We start from the raw sequence: 26,427 nt of genomic DNA, 5'->3' as shown, positions 1-26,427 counted from the left end.
TGAAATGATCTCATCTAAACTCTATGGCTAAGTAGTTGCGTGACCCTGAGCGAGACTTTACCTTTCCTGTACCTAGCTGTTCTTATCTACAAAACAGAGGGGTTAAATCAGATGATCTCTACTTCGTCAAATAATTTATGATTTAATGTTATAGTTAATTAGGTTTCCTTCTGTCCACATATTTAACTTCAGATTTGATCAGTGTGAGAAGATCATCTTAAAGAAGTCAAGAAACCTAGGAATGAATTCCAAGTTCACCATCAGGTAGATCTGTAATCACTGTTCCCATATGTTAAAGGGGATGGTAACTCAGGCTCATCTCCCACAGGGTTGTTTTGACGACTGAACCAGATAAGTCAAGTGAATGTTTTGTAATCTGTATAGTTTCAGAGAAATTAAAAGTGCTATTATTGTTAAAGCAGATGTCTGAAACACGGTATATATTATCCCTCCCAACAAATAACAGGCTGAGGCCCTGTTATTTATCCTTAGGGCATAAGACTTGTTACTTTTGTTGAGTAGATTATGGTATCGGAATATGCTCAAAATGAGAATGGAGATGAACCTCCTGATGTCTCCAGAGAGAGCCTCTCTTTGAATGTTTACAAGAAAATAATGGGAGAAAGAAAGAGGGAAGGAAGGGAGGGAGGGAGGGAGGAAGGAAAGAAGAAAGAAAGAAAGAGAGAGAGAAAGAGAGAGAGAGAGAAAGAAAGGAAGGAAGGAAGGAAGAAAGAGAGAGAGAAAGAAAGGAAAGGAAGGAAGGAAGAAAGGAGGGAAGAAAGAAAGAAAGAGAGAGAGAGAGGAAGGAAGGAAGGAAAGAAGAAAGAGAGAGAGAAAGAAAGGAAAGGAAGGAAGGAAGAAAGGAGGGAAGAAAGAAAGAAAGAGAGAGAGAGAGGAAGGAAGGAAGGAAAGAAGAAAGAGAGAGAGAAAGAAAGGAAAGGAAGGAAGGAAGAAAGGAGGGAAGAAAGAAAGAAAGAGAGAGAGAGAGGAAGGAAGGAAGGAAAGAAGAAAGAGAGAGAGAAAGAAAGGAAAGGAAGGAAGGAAGAAAGGAGGGAAGAAAGAAAGAAAGAAAGAAAGACAGAAAAAGAAAGAAGAAAGAGAGAGAGAAAGAAAAGGGAGAGAGAGAAAGTGGGAAGGAGGGAATTCACAGGCAGAGGAGGAAGAAAGGCCATGGCAAGGCAAATTTAAGGAAATAAAAGGCGAGTTTGTAGAAGTAACAGCGGTGGGGAGGCGAAGTGGGCAGCAGGGCAGGACCAGGAGCCAGTTAGACTCGGTGCGGGGGGCTGGGGTGGGTGGCGACTGAGTGGCTAGTCCAGCGACTTGCCAGGCAGGCACCCGGCGGGGGAGGAGGGTGAGGGTGAGGGTGGGGCTTGGCGAAGGGCAAAGGCTGGGCAAGACTTAAAAGGGAGATGACCCTGGCTAGCTGGTGCCGCCTTTGACCTCCGACGCCCGGGGCAAGGGGACCCAACGGGGGAGAACGGGAGAAAAGGGCCACCGCTGAGACAGTCCCGCGGGCTCGCGAGGGAGGCGAACGGACCGGAGAGGGGAGACCCCCCTGGGAGCGCCCGGCACCCCGCCACCATGTGCGAGCTATACAGCAAGCAAGACACCCTGGCGCTGAGAAGGAAGCACATCGCGTGAGCGCTCCCCAGCCCCGAGGAGAGGCGCAGAGAGGGGGAATCACCGGCGCGGGGGGCGGAGAGCCGCAGCGGGGCAGGGAGCGGGCGAGCGGGCGAGCGGGCGGCTGCCGGCGCCGTGCGGGACCGCCACCCGCCCGCCGCACCTGCGCACGCGCGCCGCCGCCCGCCCGGAGCGCCCCGCCTCGCCTCCGCCCACGGGGGCTCCCGACCAGCCGGCTCCAGAGCGGTCCCCGCGCTTTGCAGCCCGCCGAGGGGGTGAGGGCTGCCGGCCGGCCGGCTGGGGGAAGTGACCGTGAAGGTTGAGAGCCACTGAAGTAGAACACCATTCCAGGGATGGGCTCTGGGAGGGAGACGGGCAGCTCTCCGCCGCTCCCACCACCTCGAAAGCTTTAGAACACTGAACTCCGAAGTATTTTTGACGATGGCTATGAAAACTCATTATGACAACTTTTGTTTAAAGTGCACTTTTTCTTCTTGCACGCTTGGTTAAGAAGTAAAAGGTTAATCCAGCCAGTAAAAAAACTTTGAAACCGCTTTCTTATGAGTAAGATGTCACTTACTCACCTTGGTCTCCCCAGCTGTGCCCTCATTACAATTTAAAGATGCAGTGTTTTCTCCGGTCTACTTTTGTTTTACTCGTGTTGTAGACGACTTGGTGAGCGTACAGGACCGAACCTTAAGTCAGACCTGGGCTCTGGTCCTAGTAGTGTCAAGTTACCTTGTGATCTGATTTGAGATTTGATCGGATCTCAACCCAGGAGGTTTCTAGGTGGTTTAGGAGACTAGTTAAATCTCTCTCAACCCCCGCAATAGGGTCAAAATGGTCAGATACCTCATTACCGGATCACCTCCTTCCCTTTTTCTAATCAGCACTCCTTTCTGTTAGTTTTCAATCCTATATAGTTAGATTCCAATGAAAACCTAATGATTTCTGACGTGAGCAGAACAAATGCTGTGAAAGGAGGAATGGTAGCCATGGAATGACTGAGAAAGAATTTTACCTGAAGTCTGAGTGAGAAGGTGGGAAGTACATTAACAAGGAGGCAAGGTGAAGTCCGAAGTTTTCAGCCCGCGTTCATAACGAAGGGTTTTTCTGGATTTTAACTTGTAGGTATAAACTAACAGCTGAATTTGAACCAAGAAGAAATTCTCATTTAATATTAGTTTCATTTTAGCTGGTGGTGCTTAATCTTAGGCAATTTTAAAATTTAATTACCTATTCACAATAATCACAATACTTTCTAAACAGTTGCATATCCATTTAATATGTATCTAATTACCCTCTAAACTACCTCCAATGCATGTGGTATTTTTTGTGCATGCAAAATCACCAAAATAAAAATAATATTTTGTTTTAGTTTCTAAATGTCCATAGAACCGAGTTCAGAAATCTTTGTGATGTTTCTATGTTGCTAAAATCTGTACTCCAGACAGCCATCCAAATAACCAAAAATATGGATGACTTTTTATTATGCTGAAAAGAGTGGGTTAAAGGGTTAGAATAATAATTGGATTTTATTATTTAAGAAAGGGAAATCCATTTGATGCAGGACAAATAACAATCAAAAGACATGAAAATGATCTGTAAAATATCCTGCATAGTATTTGTATTTAGCTTTTAGTGCTATTCATTTCTCTACAAATTAGATTAGAGGGAGAGATTAGATTAGCAAGCAAGCCCTGTTTTGGGCTATGGCATAAGACAGTCTACCTTTTTTTTTTTTTCTTCCAATTTTATTGATATATAATTGACATATAGCACTGTATAAGTTTGAGTTACACAGCATAATGATTTGACTTACATCATGAAATTATTATCCCAATAAGTTTAGTGAATATCCATCCATCTCATATTGATACAAAATTAAAGAAATAGAAAAAAAATTTTTTACCTTGTGATGAGAACTCTTAGGATTTGCTTTCTTAACTTTCGTGTATAACATACAGCAGTGTTAATTATCTTTATCATGTTGTACCTATAAATTATATCCCTAGTATGAGTTTTTCTGAGTTTATTTTTGAAGTATAATTGACCTACAACACTATGTTAGTAACTATTACACAACATAGTGATTCAATATTTCTGTACATTTCAAAATGTTCACCATGATAAATCTAGTTACGATCAAGACAGTCTACTTTCAAATTCTGGTTTTCTCACTGGCTGTGTAACCTTGAAGCAAGCTTCTTAATTTTTCGATGTCTGTTTCCTCAACTATAAAAATGAGAATGATAATAACTCATTGTTGGGAGGATTAAATGAGATAATATTTGTAATAGCTGTCAGTTCCTGACACATAGGAAGGCTCAAAAAAAAAAAAAGTTTGTTTTTTTTCCTGGTTGAACAAAATTTCTCAAAGGAGAATTAGTTATTGGTTTGTGTAATTAGAGCTGTCAGAGTTGATCCATGTGCCTCTAAATAGAGTTGTCAGATCATGGCAAATTTAATATAACAAGCATAAGAAATGTGAGCAGTGTCACAGATGGGGGATTAAGGTAAAAGTTTCCAGGCTAAAATGAAATGAAAAAAAAAAGTATGTCACCCAGGTTGTGTTTTCCCTTTCTTTTACGTAATTGTAATTTTCCACTGATCGTGACCTTCATTGAGAAGGAAAAACACTGAGCAGTCCTACCAGACCAATGTGTTTCCTTTCATTATTTCTAGGCCCTCCTGCAAAGTTTTCTTTGCTGCGGATCCCATCAAAATAGTGCGAGCCCAGGGGCAGTACATGTTTGACGAGAAAGGTGAACAGTACTTGGATTGCATCAACAACGTTGCCCATGGTAATGTGCTGTCTTTGTCGTGCCTTGAGGGATATGTTTCTGGAGTAAAGCAGACTTGGCACCGTTGATATTTGTCCCAGGAATTGCAGTGGCTGCAGTTCCTCCGCTGAACAGGGCCAGTAGTCCTAGGCGGGGAAAAGCTAGAACAAAATGTGGGAGAGGAACAGGATCAACCTTTTTTTTTTGCTTGCTTCAGAATGCCCCTCACTTCCCAGGCATTTAGATTTGTAACTCATTTTGGGGGCTTTTGTCTTCTAAATTTTAGTGGGACACTGCCACCCAGAAGTGGTCAAAGCTGCCCAGAAACAGATGGGACTACTAAATACAAATTCTCGATTCCTCCACGACAACATTGTTGAGTATGCCAAGCGCCTGTCAGCAACCCTGCCGGACAAACTCTCTGTTTGCTATTTTACAAATTCAGGGTATGTTCTGAGGTTTTCCACCCATCCCCATTCCCACCAATCTCTTTGTTTCCTCTCTTTTCTGTTTGATTGCTGGTGGAGTACAAATATCTAAAAAGGTTTCCTGAGATTCTTGCCGTTTACTAATGACCCCACATGGGGGACCTGACCATTCTGGTTCTTTTGCTTTGGCCCACCAGCCCTTGGTAGATAAGATACCTGACAGCATGTTCCAGGACTCCTCACACAGCCTATAACAACAGTCCCATGATTAACAAGTGCATGCCACTCAGCTTTTTATTACCACAGCTTCCTTGGTGAAAGATGGGGAAAGCATACCCTTAAGTATCCCTAAAGGATAGATACTTGGGTTGTAACAAAATATTGGCAAAAATATTCAAGTCTGGTGTTCATGTGAGAAAACCTAACTAGTCAAATGGCACCCACTTCTCTGGGCAATAGAGTAAGTAGCTAAAGAATCTAGATGAACCTAGATACTTCTTTCAAAGCATGAATGAGGAATTTTGGCAAAGAAAGAACTCTACTAAACAAGTTATATAAGTTTTACAAGATTTTTGATTGATTTGTTTCCTTAGGTAATAAGCATTTCCCCAACACAAACACAAAGGAGGAATGAGTCAATTCAAGTGAATAGATATGTCCATTCTATGGAATATTATGCAGACATTAAAAAGTATGTTTTTGAAAATACATGTTTAGTGACAGGAGAAAAGCTCACCTGTACAATGTTATATTGGGAGGAAATCTGTCTATACAGGATAAATTTAAAATGATATATATGTACATATGAATTAAAACTATTAGAAATCCTGTGAATGTTCCATTATGATTCTGTGATTCACTTTTCTCTTTTCAATGAGATACCTTAAAATCAAATAACCAGAAGATTGGTTTATAACCAGAAGATTTTTCTTTTTTCTTTGTAAAGAATTAGGACATTTTAGGATCTAATTTGTGGTTCTAAGGCATTCTTGCCTTCGATAAATTAAATATAATATTTGACTTTCACTTCTGAAGAATCCTATACTGTCAAAGAGTGATTAACCTTAGAGAGAGAGCAGTGTCACCAAAGACTGGAGGTTACAGAACCTGGAGTAGTACAAAGAATAATCTCGAAGTTAAACAGGCTTTGGAATCCTCAACTTTGTAAATAATGGTTTGAAAGAATTTTAAAAGGGCTTATGTCACATTGTGCCTTCTCTCTCTGCTCTCTTAATAGATCTGAAGCCAATGACTTAGCCTTACGCCTGGCTCGGCAGTTCAGAGGCCACCAAGACGTGATCACTCTTGACCAGTAAGTCTTGAACACAAGAATTCTAAGCAGGAAACGCCTTCAGAGACAAAATTATATTGATCCTCTCCATACCAATACCATAAGCATGTATGGGGGAGGCTGGATGTATGGCACAAGGATTTTTTTTTTATTACGTATAGGTTTCAAGGCCAGCTCAGGCCTGAAGGACACTTAATTCCTTCCAAGTACTTGGAGGCTCTTTTGGGTGCTGTGGTCATGGTCTCATGGGCTTTGCATGAATCAGGGTTTGCTTTTCACACATTTAACTGTTAATTAAGCCACTGCAATGTGTGTGTAACTCCATCTTTTTCAGAATAAAAATATAATTTCTTAAAAATCCAAGCATTCATGTCACGATTGTGATTATTCACGTAATTAATTTAAAAGATAACAATTTAGAGCATATATTTTTTTCTTTTTTTGGCCACACCATGCGGCTCGTGGGATCTTAGTTCCTCGACCAGGGATTGAACCTGGGCCCTTGGCAGTGAGAGTGTGGAGTCCTAACCACTGGCCCGCCAGGGAATTCCCTAGAGCAAATTTTAAAGACAACAAATAGCCAAGTAAAAATAGTTCTTTCTCATTAATTTGTGATTTTTAATAGTCGCTATTTAGTTTTACTTCTCAAAAATGAATTCATTGTATTTTAAACAAGAAATTTGATAACTGCCATCTTCAGTGAGATTTAAAATGTTTTTCTACCTCTCCACCCCACTAATCTCAGACACAAAGGGTTGAATTGAACATGCACCTCATTTCTTACCCTTCTGTAGGCTTCTCTTGTTTTATGTGTTGGTTGGTGTATTCATTTTCTATTGTTGCTATAGCACATTATCATAAACATAGTGGCTTAAGCAATATAAATTTATTCTCTTATAGTTCTAGAGGTCAGATGTCCAAAACGGGTCTCACTGGGCTAAAATCAAGGTTCAACAGGGCTGCACTCCTTCTGAAGACACTAGGGAAGAATCTGTTTCCTTGCCTCCACCTTCTACAGGCTGCCTGCATTCCTTGGCTTGTGGTCCCCTCCTTCATCTTCAGAGCCAGACGTTACATCACTCCAGCCTCTGCTTCCATCCTCACATCGCCTCATCTGTCTCTGACCACCATCCTCCTGCTGCCTTCTTTCACTTATAAAGGTTCTTGTGATAACATTTGACCCTCCAGGATTATTGCTCCATTTCATGATCCTTAATTTAATCATGTCTGCAAGGTCCCCTTTACCATGTAACAGTCTTAGGTTCTGAGGATTAGGACATGGGCATCTTTAGGGAGGGAAGGCATGATTCTGCCTGCCTACCACAGAATAGATACTGACTGCCCTTTACTCCCAGCTACCACAAGCAGCACTGCGATGAGTGCCCTTATACATGTGCCTTTATGGACCTTTCTGAGAATTTCTTGGGGATAAAGCACCCAGAAACAAGATTGCTAGGCCATAGGGGTACAGGGTACGGTAAACATTGTTGATTTGACCAAATCCTGCCAGATCAGTCCCCAAAGTGGTTGCACACTCTACCCAGTGCATGAAATGTCCCATTTTCACGTATCCTCACCAAAAACTAAGAATATCCTACCTTCTTTTTTTCTTCTTAATATTTGCCGTCTAATAGGTATAAAATGATATCAAGATTGTTGGTTTTTTTTTTTTAATTTTCAGGATTTTTTTTTTTCCCTTTTCATAAATTTATTTATTTATTTATTTATTTATTTATTTATTTATTTATTCTTGGCTGCGCCCAGGCCCTCTCCAGTTGCAGCAAGCGGGGACCACTTCCCACTGCAGTGCGAGGGCTTCTCATTGCGGTGGCTTCTCTTTGTTGCGGAGCACGGGCTCTAGGCACGCGGGCTTCAGTAGTTGTGGCTTGGGCTCTGGAGCACAGGCTCAGTAGTTGTGGTGCACGGGCCTAGTTGCTCTGCGGCGTGTGGGATCCTCCCAGACCAGGGATTGAACCCGTGTTCCCCACACCGGCAGGCAGACTCTCAACCACTGTGCCACCAGGGAAGTCCCTATCAATGTTGTTTTTATTTGCAATTTCTAATTATGAGTTTGAGTATCTCTTCATATGCTTACTATGCATTTGTGACTTCCTTTCTGAGAATTACCTGTTTATATTCTTTGCCCATTTTTCTGTTGGGATTCCCATCCTTGCTTTTGTGGTTGCATGCATAGTTTAGATGAGAGGATCTCAGCCTTGACTGTGTTTTAGAATTACCTGGGGAAATTTTCTTTTTTTAATGCCAGTGCCCAGGTCCCACTCCAGACCAGTTAAAGTGAATCTCTAGGGACTTCTCTGGCAGTCCAGTGGTTAAGACTCTGAGTTCTCAACACAGGGGTTGCTGGTTTGATTCCTGGTCAGGGAACTAAGATCCTGCATGCAGCACGGCTCAGCCAAAATAATTAAAAAATTAAAAAAAGAGAGAGAGAGAGAGAATCTCTAGAGGTGGATTCCAGGAAATGGTATAGATTTTAAAGTTTCCCAAGTGATGCTAATATGCAGATAGACTTAAGAACCATCATTTTGCACATTAATCTCTTTTAGTTTGAGACATTTCAAATGTTTTTTCCCAATCTATCATCTGTCTTTTAACTTTGTCCATGGTATCGTCCAACATCCAAAAATTTGATTAAACCAAATAGTTGCCATTTTCATCCTATGGTTTGGTTTCCTAAATTTTGTTAATATCTCTCCCCACACACACACCCATCCCCACCCCTCAGATCACAAGGATGCTCTTCTTTATTTTCTTCTACTACCTCTATAACTACCCCTCGTATTGACTCCACCAAGAGGCCGCTGTGTTACCATTTATGTATGGCTGTGTCTCTGAGCTCACTTCTGTCCCAGTCGTGACTTTGTTCTTATGCCAATACCGTACTAATTTCATTGGCTTTGTAGCATGTCTTAATCTACGGTAGGGGACGTCCTCCCTCTTTGCTTTATCTATTCATGGGCCTTTTATAATTTCTTTTCCAGGCCTCCCAATTATATATCTCTGGGCAAGAAACATAAAAAGGAATATCATAGCCATCTGTATTTTAAGTGAAAGAAAGGAATTTCGTAGCCACTTGATTACCTCTTAATCTTAGTTCTTTTTGAAAAGACCTCCTGTTCCTTACCAACTTTCATTTGAGCAATTGGATATCCCTTTGAAACCATCCCAGACAGAAACGCAGCCCATTCTGTGATATAAAGTTGTTTTTAAAATTTACTAGAATGTAACTATCAAATACATTTAAAAAATACATACGTCCGAAATTTCTCATGAAGCTATAGAAATTAATGGTTTACATTTAGATAATCTAATTTAGCAGAGCTAATACAATCCAAAGAAATTAAGTTTTTTCCTGCTAAAAAGTAACTGTCTGTGAGGATACATACTTGGCTTTCTATGTGTTTTATTACCTGAATCAGGAGAGTGGGACAAATTAATGGCCAGTCCTACCAAGAAAAATTAGATTCCATATAGTTAAATCTGGCACCAATGTTGAGATTCTCCCTGGATGATGTGCCGTACTATTTTTCACATACTAGAAAAGCGTCCTTCTTTGAGTGATTTTGGTTACCGGCCTTTTTCTTTTCAGTGCTTACCACGGTCACCTATCATCTTTAATTGAGATCAGTCCATATAAATTTCAAAAGGGCAAAGATGTCAAGAAAGAATTTGTGCATGTGGTAAGTATCTTGGAATCCAAGAATCAGAATGTTTCTACTGGAAGAGTGCCCAGTGATAACCCAGTCCAATCCTTGCATTGAAATGAAACCATGAAAAAGGAAACTAAGATCTAGAGCAGTTACAGATCTTTAGCAAAGATCTGTTTGCTAAAGACAGAGAGCTAGTTAATGACAAGATGTGGTTTAAAATCCATTGATGAGTACCATACAAATTAGTATAGTGGTAGTGATAGCTCTTATTCACAGCTCTCATTTTATTTTTCTTGCCCCTTGATGTTTAAATTACTTTTTCTATCGCTGAGGCCTATTTGAAACTCGGTGTTGCATCAAGTGTGTATGACTGTCTTAAAATTACTCTATGCTAAATTATTATGTAAATTTATTAAGTAAAATAAATATCATTTAGTAAAGAAAATAAAGAAACCAAGCTGTTGAAACAGTAAAACTCATTTGGCTTAATTAAGGATCAGTAGACGTTTTTAAGAGAATCATTAATACATTCTTTCAAAATTTTAAGATCTGAAATTAACGCTAAGGCACTCTAGTTTTCTGAATGATTACAGTTTGCTATATAGTTGGTAAGTGTTGGTTTATTTTCAATATAGAATTGTTAATACAGTTTCCATTCATTGAAATTTTCAAATAACATAATCACACTTGTTGTTTGAATTTGCCCTTTATGTGACTAGGGATGCAATCTTGACTTCTAAGGGCCTAGGAGCAAATCCAAGCTCCTGTTCAGAATGCAAAGATTTCAAGTCTCACAGAATTCAGAAATGTTAAGGAAAAAGAGCAAAAGAACCTAGAGTCACTTAAATCCACGAGTCACCTTTCTACAATATTATACTCCTGGAGGGAAAGGCCCTTTCTTAGAAGCTCATTTGTCCAGGAGACAAATCATGAGAAACTGTTACCTTTTGATGTTTTCAGGCACCAGCTCCAGATACTTACAGAGGAAAATACAGAGAAGACCATACAGACCCGGCCAGTGCTTATGCCGATGAAGTGAAGAAAATTATTGACGAAGCTCATAACAGTGGAAGGAAGGTTTGTATTTATAGCTTTGGAAACACTTTAATATCTTTTATAAAATAGATTGAAATCATTGTGATACATTGGAGAGGTGGGAAAGGATTAGATCTCAAATCCCTTTCTGTTCTTCTCTGGTTACGTTTTTACTTAGTTCATATTTCAAAAAGTACATTATTATAGTCATGCCTCTAAGACTATTTTTATTTATCCTGGAAATGTAATTACTATACCTGTTTCAGAACTGGTGGTCTAATTCTGACCTTCCCACTGGGATGCAGACTCTGGTCCAAAGTGATTGGAGGAGAAAATTAAGAAAGGTGATAGCCCACGGACAGAACATTCCAACTGAGAGTAGCACGAGGGGCTAATATAAGGTGAAGGGAAGGAAGAGGCAGGGTGGCCCTGGGGCCTTGAGGCCACTGCAGACTCCTGGACCCGGGGAGCCTTGGCTCTTCCCTACAACTGGTTCAACTTTCCTGAAGCCAAAGAGCCTGCGTAAGACAAGGCAGGAAAATGTTCTTCCCTTTTGGGTCTGCACTTCTAAAACAAACCAGAATCCTCCCAAGTAGGAAAAAAAAGTTTCCATTTTCTCAGTCTTCACCCTACTGTCTTCAGCTTAACGGTAATTCTCAGCCCCTTCAGGGGTTACTTACATGGAGTTTTAATGTGATTTGACACATGCTTTGCCTTTCAATTGGCTTATGGCATCAACATGGCAATAAAAAAAACTTTTTAATTGAGATAAAAATGAAGCCTGTGTGTTTTCCAGTTCAAGTATTTTTATCTTAATGACTGGAAAGTCATTTGCCTTTCTTAACTATTTCTTCTTTTTCTTCCCATTCGTTTTTCATATCTTAAAAGAGGTAGTCTGGACTAGATCCTTAGTTCTCCCCTTTTTTTTCTTAATTGAAGTATAGTTGATTGCTTGACTTCTTATCTCATGCTATTTCTATGCTTTCTCTTAATTTAGTGTTACCTATTTTTACTTCTCCTTTCTTAGCCTCTAGAACACGTCCTCTTTAGTTCCTTCGTGAGCTGCCTAATTTTGTTAAGTTGTAAGCCTGGTTCAGGGCAAGAACCAGAAATATAGCACAATAACTAAGGTTCGTGACCACCTCTCATCTCCTTAGTGCAAATTCCAGGCTCGGGCAGTCCTAATTTACCAAGCTGAGCAAACAGGCACCCCAGCGATGCATTTGGAACCTGGGTAAATTTTTAGAGGTTCATATTAAAGACTGATCAAAACATCAGTCTTATTCAGTTGTTCCTAATGAAAACACTGCATTTAAATTAATAATGGAGAAATAGAAGGCACCCTCTCCACCATTTTCTCGTGGTGGTTTCATTGGTACCCTAAAATTTCAGAAACTAATGCTTCAGAACTCTTGCATTTCCAGCGTGGACATCTTTTTAATCAAATGGCCAATTTGTCTCTTGCCATGGGTCCATTCCCAACCATTTTTTAAGTCACCTGCTCTGTAAGAAGTCCTCTTTTTTTAGGGGGTAACGGGAGGAGGACCTAATGGACTTTGACCCCATCTTCTCTTGTATAGATTGCTGCCTTTATTGCTGAATCCATGCAGAGTTGTGGCGGACAAATAATTCCTCCAGCAGGCTACTTCCAGAAAGTGGCAGAGTATGTACTTGGGCATCCTTGGTCAAACTGAAGGCACTGTGACAATTCTGTAGGGCCATCCTGGTTGTTAAGATATTGAAATACTTCCAGACTAGCTGGTAAATAGCCACCTGGGAGTGCCTGCCACCCAGGACTCCTGGAACTCCTCCACCTTCCCAAGATCCAGCAAATAAAGGGTTTACACATGGTCCAGCAGGGCGGGCTCCAGAGCTGTGCTCACACTACCCACCTGGCATCTTCTCTGATTAGTTGGTGTCCAAGTTTTACTAATTAGGAAAAATTTGAAGATTAAACCTGCTGAACACTACTTCTTGTTCACTTCTTTTTCTTCCCTATTAAAATACTGCAGTAGAGCTCACTTTAAGCAGCACAAACCCAAACAATATAGAATATATCTAATCTGGAAATTATGTGATTATGTTTCAAAGCCAATGACATCACATAGATGTCATTGGGGATTTGAACACTGAAATGTTTTTAACAAAGATTATAGACTTCAGGTTAACAACATTTTTTAAGTTTTCAATAATCTGTATCTTATGGGAGGGTTTGGGGACTCTTGGTGACCTGAAGGCATCAGGCTGCCCTTTTGCTTTTCAGATATGTACACAGAGCAGGAGGTGTGTTTATAGCTGATGAAGTTCAAGTAGGCTTTGGCCGAGTTGGGACACATTTCTGGAGTTTCCAAATGTTTGGTGAAGATTTTGTTCCAGACATCGTCACAATGGGAAAACCAATGGGCAATGGCCACCCAGTGGCATGCGTGGTAACAACCAAAGAAATTGCAGAAGCCTTCAGCAGCTCTGGGATGGAATATTTCAATACGGTAAATTTAGACCTCCCCACTTTAATGCTAAGAGGGAAAAATAATGCATGTTCTTATGTTTCTTTCCAATGTAATAAAGAATAAATCTCACTGTTGCCAGCTAACCACGCCAGGACCCTAGCCAAACTTTGATCTAACCATATTTCATTCTGACACAATCCTCCTTGTATTTTTTTCTTGTGTATCTTTCCCCTTCCTAAAATGTTTCTATTAATTGTTCCAATGACAGATGGCTGCCCTGCTAAACTCTAGAGGTTATGATATTTCATTAACAGATAATATGATCTTTTTTGTTTTGCATCACATTTAAATTCCCAAAACACTTCACTTAGATGATTCACTACTATAAATGTTACAGGGATGTCATAGAAGATACTAACTAAATTTCTATCTTTGGGAAATTTTATTTCCTTGATTTTACCCCTAAGACTTATAAGCTTTAAGTTTGGAAAGATTATTATAGTTTGTGCAGTATGTATAATAGGACTTGTTACAGCTAAAAGTTAGAGTCAAATCTAAGAACATAAATTATTTGGAGAAAATGACTTTGCTTAGCTTTTTTCACACAGATATTCAAGCACTGAAACCCACATCCCCCTAACTAAACCACACTCTGAAATCCTTAATTCCCAACACAATGTCTGTTTTTGGTTTGGATGAACTTATAAATTCCCCAATAATCCTTCATACCAGTTTTGCAGTTATATATAATTTAGAATTTTATTCTCAATCTTAAATGAATAGAATCATGTTATATTCTAAATCTAAGAAACTAATATCACAAGGGAAATTTTTATTGAAATTATATCTTTACTTGCTTATGTATGAGCCAAATTTCTCATAGATGAAGCAATACCACAAATTCAACTATTCTATTTTCTCATTTATCTTTTTTCCACAGTATGGAGGAAATCCAGTATCTTCTGCTGTTGGTTTGGCCGTCCTGGATGTAATTGAAAATGAAGACCTTCAAGGAAATGCCACAAGAGTAGGGAATTATCTCACCAAGTTACTGAATAAGCAGAAGGCTAAACATACTTTGATAGGAGATATCAGGTATATTTATCATAAAGTTGTCATGCAGTTATTCATTTGTCCAAATGAAAATTTGTTATATTTTATCATATAAATTTAAAATAAGTTAACACAAAACCAGATCTAGAAACACTGAAAAAACAAAAACAAAACTCATTTTTCATCCAGAACCCAGATATCATCACTGTTAACTTTTGAGTATATATCTTTCCTGATTTTTATACTTTTTTGAAAAAAATTAAGCCAGGATAATTTCAGCAGGCAAAAGATGAAAAGAAGGAACTTAAGGTAACTCTAAATGATCTATTAAAAATATTAAAAATGACATCCAAGAAAACACTATTTTTCATATCTATATGAAAACATTTTCATATATATATATGTAAAGATTAAAGATTTGTCATAGTTGATGTCCTGAGAAGCTAAATAGCATGACAAGTTTGTTTTTAAGCCTTTTTTTTTTCTTTTACAATTAAGAGAAGAAAGAAAAACTGGATGACAAAAACTAACTTGATTCAAAAACTAGGAAGTCCTGTGGACACTAGATTGGTATCTTGGATTAATTAGAACTAATAACAACTACCCTTTAAAGAAAATCACATTCAGCTTCAAATCAAACTGAAGTTTTAGGACAGCGTTAATTTTTTGTGACAATGCAGTGCTTAATAAAGTGTGTCAAGTTCCCTTTCTCTACCCCCCTCAGGGGTGTTGGCCTTTTTATTGGAATTGACTTAGTGAAGGACCATCAGGAAAGGACCCCCGCCACAGCCGAAGCTCAGCACATCATCTACAAGTAAGCACACCCCTCATTCGTTTGATATCTTGGCTTGAATGCTTTTTTTTACTTCCTCTCATCTCCCCAAATGAGAAAAGTTTAAGACTCGTGCAATTACAAATGTGGGCTTCTTGCATGTGAATATGAAAGTGCTCTCTGTTCACATCATTCTGAAATAATCTTAGTTGTCACTTGTATGCACTCACATGTATTTCCTGCACTCATTAGGATGAAAGAAAAGCTAGTGCTTCTCAGTGCCGATGGACCTCATAGAAATGTGCTTAAAATAAAACCACCTATGTGCTTCACTGAAGAAGATGCCAAGTTTATGGTGGACCAGCTCGATGAGATTCTAACAGGTCTGTCCACAGATCTTTAAATAAGATGCCCTCACCCACATTCTGATCAGACATGACAGTGCACCTTGCACTGGCAGAAGTGAAGAAGGGTGGAAATGATTGTACACACTTATATTATCATTTATTTTCACTTTTTAAAAATAATTGCATGTCTTCATTGTACCATGCACCACAGATGCTGCAGTGTAAGAGTCTTTGAGCTTTGTACCATGAAAATATGGGAAATGCTGTTAATAAAAATTATAAGCTAGAGACTTCCCTGTCAGTCTAGTGGTTAAGACTTCGCCTTCCAATGCAGGTGGTACAGGTTCGATCCCTGGTCAGGGAGTTAAGATCCCACATGGCTCGGGGCCAAAAAACCAAAACATAAAACAGAAGGAATATTGTAACAAATTCAATAAAGACTTTAAAAATGGTCCATATCAAAAAATCTTAAAAAAATATATATATATAGGCTATAGGTTAATATAGTTATATAGTTATCATTTGACTTTGTATTTCACTTATTACAATTTAATTTTTGAAGACTTATGTTTGTCATTCAGAATTATAGCCTGTCATAGGAATTCATCTTTTGTTTACCTCTATTAAATAATTAGGTTAATTTATTTTTCTGTTATGAGCATAAATTGAGATTAACAAGTAAGGTAACAATGTAAAACCATATTGAAAAACATAAAGCACTGTCAAATGTTAGAGCTTTTAGTTATATTTTTAAGATTCTACTTCTCTGCTCCCTCTCAGCCTCTTGGGGTTGGGATAAGGCTAAGCCAGGAATCAGTACAGCATACAAAATAGATCATTACTATTTGGAAAGTTGAGAGTCAGCCCCAAGTTATTTGTAATACGGTCACTGTCTTTGGACCAAAAGACACCCAAACTTGGCCAACAGTCCTGATTCCTTTGGTGCCTTGAAGGGACAGGTGGAAGAGACTATAGGTTGGGGCAAATCTGTCACTATTACTTAAAATTCAGCTCAGAGCTTGAGCATTTTTAGTGGTGCGGCTAAAGAATTCTTTTTTAACAAAGTGAACAAGGCAGAGCTAACATAAGCTCAGTGCCACTTGTAATGACGAAATGCTACAATAAAAGTTTAAAAGCAGCTATTTTAACAGTGACACTTTTTAAAAACATGTACCTCTCTAGTTTTCTTTAAGGGTGTCCCTATAGTTACCAAAATGGGGTGTTATTTTTAAGGACTTTGATGTTCTTCTGTCTTGTCCGTTGTAACTTCCTTGACATAGGTTTAGAAGAAGCCTTTGGAGCCAAAACTGAGAGTGTGATCTCTGAGAATACTCCATGCAGAACCAAGGTAAGAGTCAGTTACTTAATATTTAGGGCAAAAGTTTAAAATTGGGGGAATTTAAGAAAAAGGAGTGCAAATTTAAAAAAATTGTACAATGACCTCTAGGATAAAACCCACCTTTGCTAGAGTTGGCTTACTGTTGCAATTTTGAGTGCACAATTAAGGCAAGTGCCTTACCACTTGACAAGAATAAAGCCAAAGAACCATTCTTACAGGATCATTCCTATACTCTGCCACCCGCCCCCCCACCAGAAAAAGTAAAAAAAACCCTCAGGCTTGCAAAGAGGGCCTTCAAAATATAGAGAGAGATAAAAAATGTCCTAAGCTCCTTCCTGTTTGTCCTGACACTGACTTAAAGTCCCACACACCACTCTTTAATCAGCAAAAGCATCAGCAGTGTGGCTCCAAATGTCAGCGTTTGGTCCTCAAGTGAACTAAAGTAGAAACTTCGACTGGCGGCGGGGCCTGGGAACCATCTGGCGTGGAGTGGCCTAGTTTCCACATTTGATGTGCTTCCAGCAGAGGGCTTCCCCATTCTCTCCCTGAGCTGCCCAGGGTGTGAGAAAGAGCTCCCTCGGTCGGGAAACAGAAAGGCAAAAACTTGAGAGGCTTTGTTGCATAATTAGTTATTCGTTTATGACTTCGATGCATAAAGGATCACTCAAGCCCGCCTGCACATCCAGTGTAGTCAGCAAAGTCCTTTTCCTGAGTGAAAAACATGAGGCCCTTTGAGTGAGAGAGCAAGTGATTTGCTAACGGGACGCTTCTGTCTCTTGGTGCAAACACAAACCAGTGCTAGAAATCCGTGCCTCTCTGCTGTCTGAGAGTGGCTTATTGAGTCTGGGACAGAATCACAGCTGTCAGGACCAAGGAAGCATTGAAAAGGAACTTACAGGGACTTGGTCAGGGAACTAGATCCCACATGCCGCAGCTAGGAGTTCGCATGCTGCGACGAAGATCCCACATGCCGGCGCAGCCAAATAAATAAATAAGTAAATATTACAAGAAAAAAAAAAAAAGAAGAAGAAGAAGAAAGAAAAGGAGCTTACAAAAAAAGGAGTTCCCCACCAGAAATCCCACTTTGAAGTTAGCACGCGTTTCTGAAATTTTGGCTTGCAGTCCCAGATTTTAGGTTGACATCATATTTCATATGTCTGTGGAAAATAGTAGTAATCAGGGTTAGGGAGGAGCAACAGGCATTGCAGTGTTGTGTTGTGTTGTGTTGTGTTCTCCCGCGTGCCCTGTTGCCTGTTGGCCTGTGGAGTCAGCCCTGCGGAGGCTGGAGGCTGGGCGGCTTAGAGGCGGAGCTTAGAAGCTCCTGCTGGAGCTTCTGTGTCTGTCTTGCAGATGCCTGAGGAAGCCCACTCGGAATTGCTCAGTGACGGCAGCCCGGACCCCAAAGAAAATCCCAGCCGAAAAAGAAATGGATTGTGCACAGATAAACATTCACTGCTCAGTAAGAGGCTCAAGACATGAGAGACGAGCATTTTACAGCAAGATAAATGTCCAGAGTTACACAGAATGAATGGAAGTGTCCCTTCTGTTAAAAGCTCTATTATACCCACCAAAGGAAGAATCTGCATTCCATTCAGACATATAAATAAAGAAATGAGTAAAAAGGATAATCCAAGTGATAATCAAACCCTGTCAAGATTTAGCCTCTAGCCTGTTAATTCCTTACTTGAGATTTCTGAAAGTACTTCATTTATTCTACTCAATTTCAGCTTCAAATGGAATATTTATTAAGTTGGCAGTTTTACTTCTCATGTTTTAATATTTGACATGTCAGAGCAAAGTACAGTAGTAGGTTCCTGAACTTTGGAGACTATGAATTCTTTAATGATTTAATTTATATATATTTATGGACTATAATAAAATAAAAGATGATGTAAACCAAAAAAAATTTGACCAGAAAAATGTTTACCGTTCCTTTGCAGAGAACATTGGGGTAGTAAAACCAACGCCATTTGGGAAAAAATCACATACGGCAAATGTGAAGAAGTGAATGAATAATTTGGACTTCTGTTGGGGAACTAGGTTAATCGTGGTCCTGTGGGGACGAGGGTGGAAGTGAAGAGGCCAAACAAGGAGTACACCCAGAAACACTCCTAAACGTGTTGTTGGCAGCAGAAACAGTAGCCAAAGCGCTGCGTTCACAGTCAGGAGACCTCGGCTCTGGCTACTCAAACTGTCACCTTGGCAAGTCACTTACCTGTTAGGTGGGAAATTAACTTTCAACCAATCATCTTCCTCTTCTCATCCAGCTTATCGCCTTTGCACAGCCCCTGACACATAGAGATACACACATTTCTAACCAGAGACTGGCAAAGGGAAGTGAGGAAACCCAGAACCTCAAGAATCTCTTCCTTAAAAGTGCTGGTGCCATGAGACATCCACTTGGAGGCTCGTGTACTGACCTGGAAGAAATTTGACTTTTAGCCTTGACTTCCCAGTATCTTATTGCCCTCCTAACAGTTATTAAGTTTTGTGTGTTGGTTTCTGTTCTGTAAAGAAGAGATAATAATTTTGCTAGGGCTGTTGCATGAGAGCTGAGAAATAAATTAGATGTAAAAAAGCTTCCTTTCTGAGTTCATCATAAGTTAAAATGCTGTCAAAATGCAAAGTCTCATTATTAAATAGTTTTTCCTCCTAAACATATAACTGACTGTGGATCCAAGCTGGATAGTGCTGAGATGGATTCCCAGGAGCTGGCGGAGAGGAGAGAATATAGAGGTCTCTGTGGTTTGCCTCTAGGGAACAAGATTAATTCCAAGACAAGCAGACTTTTCACAGCGCAGATCAGCACTCCTGTGGGCACTCGTGTGCTCAGAAAGTGCTTGTCTCCTTAAAACAAGCTGCTGCCACCTCGGCCACTGTGGCCATTCTGCTCGTGTGCCATTATGCCTTTTGTGAGGTGGCTAATGTCGAAGACTGGGCTGATGGCAACCGGCCAAGTTATTTTGCCCTCTTGGTTGTTCAGTGCCTCTTCTGGGGTGGATGCTTTTTGGTAGACATTAACATGTGATAGAGAAAATCTTAACATGTGGTCTTTATTCCATATATTCATTCATATGCCCCTGCCCAATATCTCCTTTTGCCACAGACCTTCTAATTCTTTCAGGCTCCTGACCAGCTGTGCAGCCATTCACCATTCTAGTTACCATCCAGTTTGTAGAAGCCAAGTCGGCTAATTAAGAGAAGAGATGATAGGGACAGCGACCCCTGCATCCTTTAGATTTTTAAGAGTGGCTCATGATTTCTTATATATGATCACTTCCCTTGTCTTTCCCCACAAAGTGGATGACCAGGTGCACCACTCAAAGTTCTAGCATTGGGAAGACTTTTCCTTGCCACTGTCTCTCAAGGCCACCACTGAGTGCACCTGTAATGGGGCCATCATTCACTTTACTGCAGCGATAGATCCCTGATTCTTCATAGGGTTTATCTCCCACCCTCTTGAGCAAACATGTCTTACTGAGGCCTCCAGTAGACTAGCTGGCTCTCTTTCTACAGGATCAGGATGTTGTCATCTATGTGACAGATCACCATGATAGTCTTCAGGATGCCCAGATGGTCCAGATCTCTTCAGACCAAGTTACGACAAAGGGCAGGAGAATTAACATAGCTCTGCAGCAGAAGTGTAAAGAATACTGTTGTCTGTTTCATAGGAGTGTCTGATTTTCTTTTCTGATTGGGTTAAAAATAAGCACTTTCTTCAAATTAATGACCACATGTGATGGACACGAGGCTTTCTGAATCTGCTGTAGCAGCACCATCACGTCTAGCATTGCAGCTGCAATTGGGGCTACTGCTTGGTTGAGCTTACAGTAGTGTATAGTCATTTTCTAGTTATCCTCTAGTTTGTAGATGCCAAGTCGGCTAATTAAGAGATGATAGGGACAGCGACCCCTGCATCCTTTAGATTTTTAAGAGTGGCTAATCTCTACTATCAAGGCCCAGAATGTTCTATTGTCTTTTTTTTTTTTAACATTTTTTATTTCTTTAATGTGTATCTATTTTATTTATTTATTTTTGGCTGCATTGGGTCTTCGTTGCTGTGCGTGGGCTTTCTCTAGTTGCGACGAGCAGGGGCTACTCTTTGTTGTGGTGCACGGGCTTCTCATTGAGGTGGCTTCTCTTGTTGAAGCCTAGCATGGGTTCTAGGCACACGGGCTTCAGTATTTGTGGCATGCGGGCTCAGTATTTGTGGCTCACAGACTCTGGAGCGCAGGCTCAATAGTTGTGGCGCACGGGCTTAGTTGCTCCACGGCATGTGGGATCTTCCTGGACCAGGGCTTGAAGCTGTGTCCTCTGCATTGGCAGGTGGATTCTTAACCACTGGGCCACCAGGGAAGCCCTGTTCTATCGTTTTTTACTTATCATCTTGGTTGGAGACAGTGAGGGCAGGTGTGTGGAAGGGCAGTTTCAGAGGCTTCCATGGGGCCTTCTCCGCTATAACAGTTTTTACTCCACAGGCCAGAGACCCGTTCTAGGGGTGACTCCAACTGCCAAGTATGTCCATCCTAATCATACTTTTGGGGACTGAAGAAACAACCACAGGTGGCCTTTTTTAAAAATATATTTATTTATTTATAATTTATTATTATTATTTTTTTGGCTGCATCGGGTCTTCGTTGCGGCACGCAGGATCTTTCATTGCGGCCCGCGGGCTTAGTTGTCCCACAGCATGTGGGATCTCAGTTCCCTGACCAGGGATTGAACCAGCGTCCCCTTCATTGCAAGACAGATTCTTAACCACTGGAAGACCAGGGAAGTCCAGATGGCCTTTTCTAGTGAAGTCTTGAAGAACAGTGAGTTTCTTGCCGACATCCTTCTGAGAAGGGTTGGCACTCACCTGACTGAATGGGAAGACTTCCTTTGGGACAGTACAGGCGAGCAGGTATAGAGGCTTTACCCTGGGCTCACTGTGAATAGAGGGTGGAGGGGTGCTCCTCAGGGAGAGCAAGGGGAAAGCTCTATTTCCAAGACAGAACAACAAGCTAAAGTAGAAAAGAAAATTCAAGACTTTCTCCTCATTGTTCTGAAATAAGACATCTGTGCCTTGTTGAATGCCAAGTCTGCATCTTGTTAGGTTTATTCAGAGGTATTTGATGTATTTTGGTGCTACTGTAAATAGCATCTTTTTAACTTTTTGTTTTCCAACTGTTCTTGGTGTTTAGAAGTTCAGTTGATTTTTGCATAATTGACTGATTTCAGTAAACTAGCTAAACCCACTTGCAAATTCCAAAAATTGTCCATTCTTTTGGATTTGTACATATATAATCACATCGTCTGAGAATAATGACAGTTTTATTTATTCCTTTGTCATCCCTATATCTTTTGTTTTTTCTTTTTGCTTTACTCCACTGGCTAGGACATCTAATACGATCATCACCAAAACTGGTGATGGTAGACACGCTTGTCTGGTTGCATCTCAAAGAGAAAGTGTTCAACATTTTACCACTAAGCCTGGTGTTCCTCCCCCTTGGTGCCCCCTACAGTGGAAGCGTAGGGTCTTAACCACTGGACCGCCAGGGAAGTCCCCAGCGTTTTAAAACATCGTTCCCTTGTGCTGTCAGAAAAAAAGAAAAAAGAAAAAAAAGTCTTTAAAAAAATTCTAAAAAGAAAGTAATCGTGGAATGGCAACCACAAGAAACCTGTCTACATAAGACACACATCTACTCTTAGGCAGGAAACGATGAAGTGCGCTCTGAGGTGTCAACTTGAAAACACCCACACATCCCACCCAGATGCTGAACAACTGTGTATTCCTTCCCCTCAGTGACTCAGGTTGAAGAAACTATGGTGAGAAAATGGAGGAAACAGACCTCCCTGGATGGGGGTGTTCTGAATTTGGTGTCTGACGGTGGGGCTAGGGTGGTCCGGGAAGGAGGCCGTCCAGCTCAGTGTGGAAAGGAGAAAATAGGAGGGGACATGGTCGGGCTCTGCCCTGGCTCCACCCTCGCCAGTGCCCTGGGACACCCAGTGCCTTTGGACCTCAGCTCCAGGTGTCCCCAACAGTAATAGCACAGTTTAAAAGGTCAGGATGAGAAAGGTAGGTGGGGACTAACTGACCTCAGGCAGTTACTTTCCCACCACTGCTCCATTTCCAAGTTCTTGGGGCTAGGAATTACATCCAAGCCCCCTCTTAAAGCTGCTTCTCCCTCGGGGGTAAAGCCTGGAGGAGTTATCGTGTGGAGGGCGAGTGCCTGACTAGGTTTCTGAAGGCTGCTGCTCTCCACCTCAGGGCTCTTCCACCCCCAGCCCAGCCCAGACCAGCCCCATTCCCTGAGCCTGAGGGTTCTGAACTTTTCCCAAATACATTGCCCCACTGCTTTGGCTGTTCTTTTCTACGTCTCTATTGCACATTGCACTAGTTTCTGTGGAGTGTCTGCTTAGGACTGAATTGCTGAGTGCTTAGGGTATGTGCGTGTTCAACTTTAGTAGGCAATGCCAAACTATTAGCAAAGTCGTTACCCCGATTTATATTCTTACCAGGAATTTATAAGAGATCCTGCAGATCCATGTCTTCTCTGGTATTTCATGTTGTCGGCAGCACTGTGCATAATAGTAAAAACCTGGTAACACAAATGCCCCTCAGTGGTGAAGTAGATTAACAAACTATGGAAGATCGACAACACACCATTAAAAAATTATGAACTGCAATGCCACACAACAATATGGATAAATCTTATCAATATAATAATAAGTGAAAGATAAGTCCAAAAGGTTACATACAGCAGGATACCCCCTTTTATAAAGTTAAAAACTGTGCATGTTACCTGAAAAACTGGGTTCACCTCTTAGTGGGTGTTGAGCCAAAGGGTACAACCAAGCCAAAGATCGGGAGAAGGAAGAGAACCATATTTTCATTAACACTGGCTTACAGATTTGAAACAAGAGGGGTGCTCATGTAGCTAAGGAAGTTGCCATTGAGGGGTGAGTGATGGAGCTATTAAGAGCCAATTTTATTGTGGACGGATTAAACCTTATAAATTATAAGTCAATTAGGGAAAGGATTTTCTTCCTTTTCATGTGTTTGGTACGTATTCTTTCTGAGAATTTATATTGGTCTTTGGGAGATGCATATAGGTGTGTGTGTGTGTGTGTGTGTGTGTGCACGTGTGTGTTTGTGTGTGTGTGTGTTTATTTTCCAACAGGTACCTCATGGACACTTAAAAGAATAACAAGTGTATCTGCATAAATCATCCTGGCAAGAAGTCCTTAAAAAAGATTGGACTCCAGTGGACCAATAACCACCCTATGTGCATCTTCTGGAATTGGCATGACAAAGCCCACTGCATACTATCCTGACGCCAACTAAACTACTCGTGGTTGAATCTAAGTTTTTCCCTTTTTACAAAATATAATGGTGCAGAGTGACTCTTAAGGTGGAGGGGAAAACTGGCATTAAGATTTCCAACATTATGAAACTACTCCCAAATTTATCTTCTCTAAATTAAATAAACCCATTTATTCCAGACTTTCCTCATAGAAACCTGTTTCCCAGCACTGATTTATTTTTTCTAAATTCAAGTTTAATTACATATGAAGTATAATTTATACACAGTAAAATTCACCGTTTTAAGGTATGTAGATTGATAACAGTATATTCATATTTGACAAACATATAAGAAGAGTGCAGAAGCAGACTAAACCCCTTCTTTCTGATCTATGGTCAATGTGTTTGATTCCAGGAGCCATGGTTGTACCCATAGAGTGGCTCAGCTTCAGACCTAAAATAGATTTGAGAAGGTAGGGGTAGAGAATCTCCTGTTTCTACAGAAACACTCAGAGACACTCTTTGCTTATAATCAAGTCTTTTTTTATTATGATTCAATTGTTTATTTATTTATGGCTGTGTTGTGTCTTCCTTGCTGCGTGCGGGCTTTTCTCTAGTTGCGGCGAGCGGGGGCTACTCCTCGTTGCGGTGCGCAGACTTCTCACTGTGGTGGCTTCTCTTGTTGCGGAGCATGGGCTCTAGATGCACGGGCTCAGTAGTTGTGGCTCACGAGCTCTAGAGTGCAGGCTCAGTAGTTGTGGCACACGGGCTTAGTTGCTCCACGGCATGTGGGATCTTCCCGGACCAGGGATCAAACCCACGTCCCCTGCATTAGCAGGCGGATTCTTAACCACTGCACCACCAGGGAAGTCCCTATATCAAGTCTTGATAAGGAAATGTGAGGGTCAATTGTTTCTGTGGACAACAGATGAGCTGGGTGTTTTCTTAACACCATTCAGGTTAAAGAGTGCCAGGTTGAGACTCCACACTACCCTTAAGAGTCAAGAGCCAAAGTTCAATTCTTCAGAAAATCTGGGCCTCCTAGCTCTTGGAGTCCACAGTCAGATGCATGACAACTCAGGGTTAATTTAATCTTCTTTATTCCAACCATTGAGGTCCTGATGCATCTGCTTTAAAAGGAACAAGGTGATGAATTTTCTCTGATATTCAGTTATAAAAATAAGGACTTCCCTGGGGGTCCAGTGGCTAAGACTCCATGCTCCCAATGCAGGGGGCCCGGCTTTGATCCCTGGTCAGGGAACTAGAACCCACATGCCGCAACTAAGAGTCTGCATGCCGCAACTAAAGATCCCACACTTGGCAATGAGGATCCCGCATGCCGCAATGAAGACCCAGCACAGCCAAATAAATAAATAAATAAATAAATATTTTTAAAGTTATAAAAATAAAAATCCGAAAAGGCAAGATGGCTCTGATGCACTTGAATAAAAAATAAAACCTCTACAGTTGGTACTTTACATGAGTTGGACTTTCCATGAAAATGTGAAAAGTTACCATTGTTACCAGGAACTGCTTTGGGATCCTCAGACAATAGAATCAATTTATATATTCAATGGGAAAAATCTCCAGTGAATAATTCAAAATTATAACTGAACCCTCAAATTGAGTCACTTTATTTCTACATCATCATCATCATCATCATCATAAATTATTAAATAAGAAATCTATAGCTCTGAAAATAAAACCTAAGAGTTTCTCTAAAATCCTGTAATGTGATGGGATCCAAATATAAAGATATTTTGAATAAATAAGCTTTGTTCCAAAAACGCATGAAATCTTTTCATTGTGATTGTTTCCATGTGTCTATTTGAAAGCTTCACAGGTCAAGTCCAAGAGCGATAGAAAACAGTCTTTATTTTTTTAATGGCATGTTTGCATTAGATAGTCCTACATTAGTGTTATATCTGATCTGGCTTGATTCTGGGTGTTATAACTTGGGAGTGCAGGCTGACATGGCCCCTCAAGAGGGAGTTGCTGCCAGTCGGGGGAAAGAGAAGCAGAGTATCCTCAAAGTTGCCAGATGATTAGAATAGGCAGTGAGACTTTAAAATGAAAGGGCAGGAAAATTTTCTTAGCTCCATCCCCATAAATTAAGTCATAAAGTCTTGGCTTTCATCAATGTGTAACCATGTGGTTTTAAACAATGCCTTAACTTGGGTTTTCCTAAAAATAGACCCTGAGACAAGAACCAGGGGGCAGATAGTTTGTTTGGGGGTAATCCCAGGAAGCAGACATGACGAAGTTGGGAGCGTGAGCCTGGGATGGGTAAGAAACAATAACGAAGGAATCACCACCCTCATGTGGGATTTTTTTTCAAAGTGCTTTGAAATCATTA

At 40.6% G+C, this 26,427-nt stretch overlaps 1 protein-coding gene across 3 annotated transcripts; it reads left to right on the top strand.

The window, feature by feature from the left end:
• The first annotated feature begins 1,407 nt into the window (after nt 1-1,407).
• On the top strand, nt 1,408-19,366 carry ETNPPL (ethanolamine-phosphate phospho-lyase). Of its 3 annotated transcripts, none has more exons than XM_036852951.1 (13): nt 1,408-1,583; nt 4,306-4,424; nt 4,690-4,849; nt 6,069-6,143; nt 9,730-9,820; nt 10,751-10,867; nt 12,406-12,488; nt 13,089-13,314; nt 14,216-14,370; nt 15,053-15,142; nt 15,353-15,483; nt 16,728-16,795; nt 18,137-19,366. In XM_036852951.1, coding segments are annotated over exons 1-13 (1,446 nt in total). In that variant the 5' UTR covers nt 1,408-1,581; the 3' UTR covers nt 18,266-19,366. The 3 variants fall into 3 exon arrangements, with proteins under 3 accessions (XP_036708846.1, XP_036708845.1, XP_036708848.1); XM_036852950.1 differs by having other exon boundaries at nt 1,408-1,637; XM_036852953.1 differs by lacking the exon at nt 1,408-1,583 and adding an exon at nt 1,800-2,688.
• The last annotated feature ends 7,061 nt before the right edge of the window (nt 19,367-26,427 follow it).

The sequence above is a fragment of the Balaenoptera musculus genome, chromosome 5 (assembly GCF_009873245.2).
Source record: "Balaenoptera musculus isolate JJ_BM4_2016_0621 chromosome 5, mBalMus1.pri.v3, whole genome shotgun sequence".
NCBI lineage: Eukaryota > Metazoa > Chordata > Mammalia > Artiodactyla > Balaenopteridae > Balaenoptera > Balaenoptera musculus.
Note: the sequence above shows the minus strand (reverse complement) of the source record. Positions and strands in the feature narration are given on the sequence as shown.

Bases quoted from the DNA above. Each gene is read 5' to 3' on its own strand.
- ETNPPL (XM_036852950.1), top strand. From the start codon at position 1,582: ATGTGCGAGCTATACAGCAAGCAAGACACCCTGGCGCTGAGAAGGAAG. The intron at 1,638-4,305 runs GTGAGCGCTCCC...CATTATTTCTAG, and splicing joins CTGAGAAGGAAGCACATCGC to GCCCTCCTGCAAAGTTTTCT. The intron at 16,796-18,136 runs GTAAGAGTCAGT...TCTGTCTTGCAG, and splicing joins ATACTCCATGCAGAACCAAG to ATGCCTGAGGAAGCCCACTC.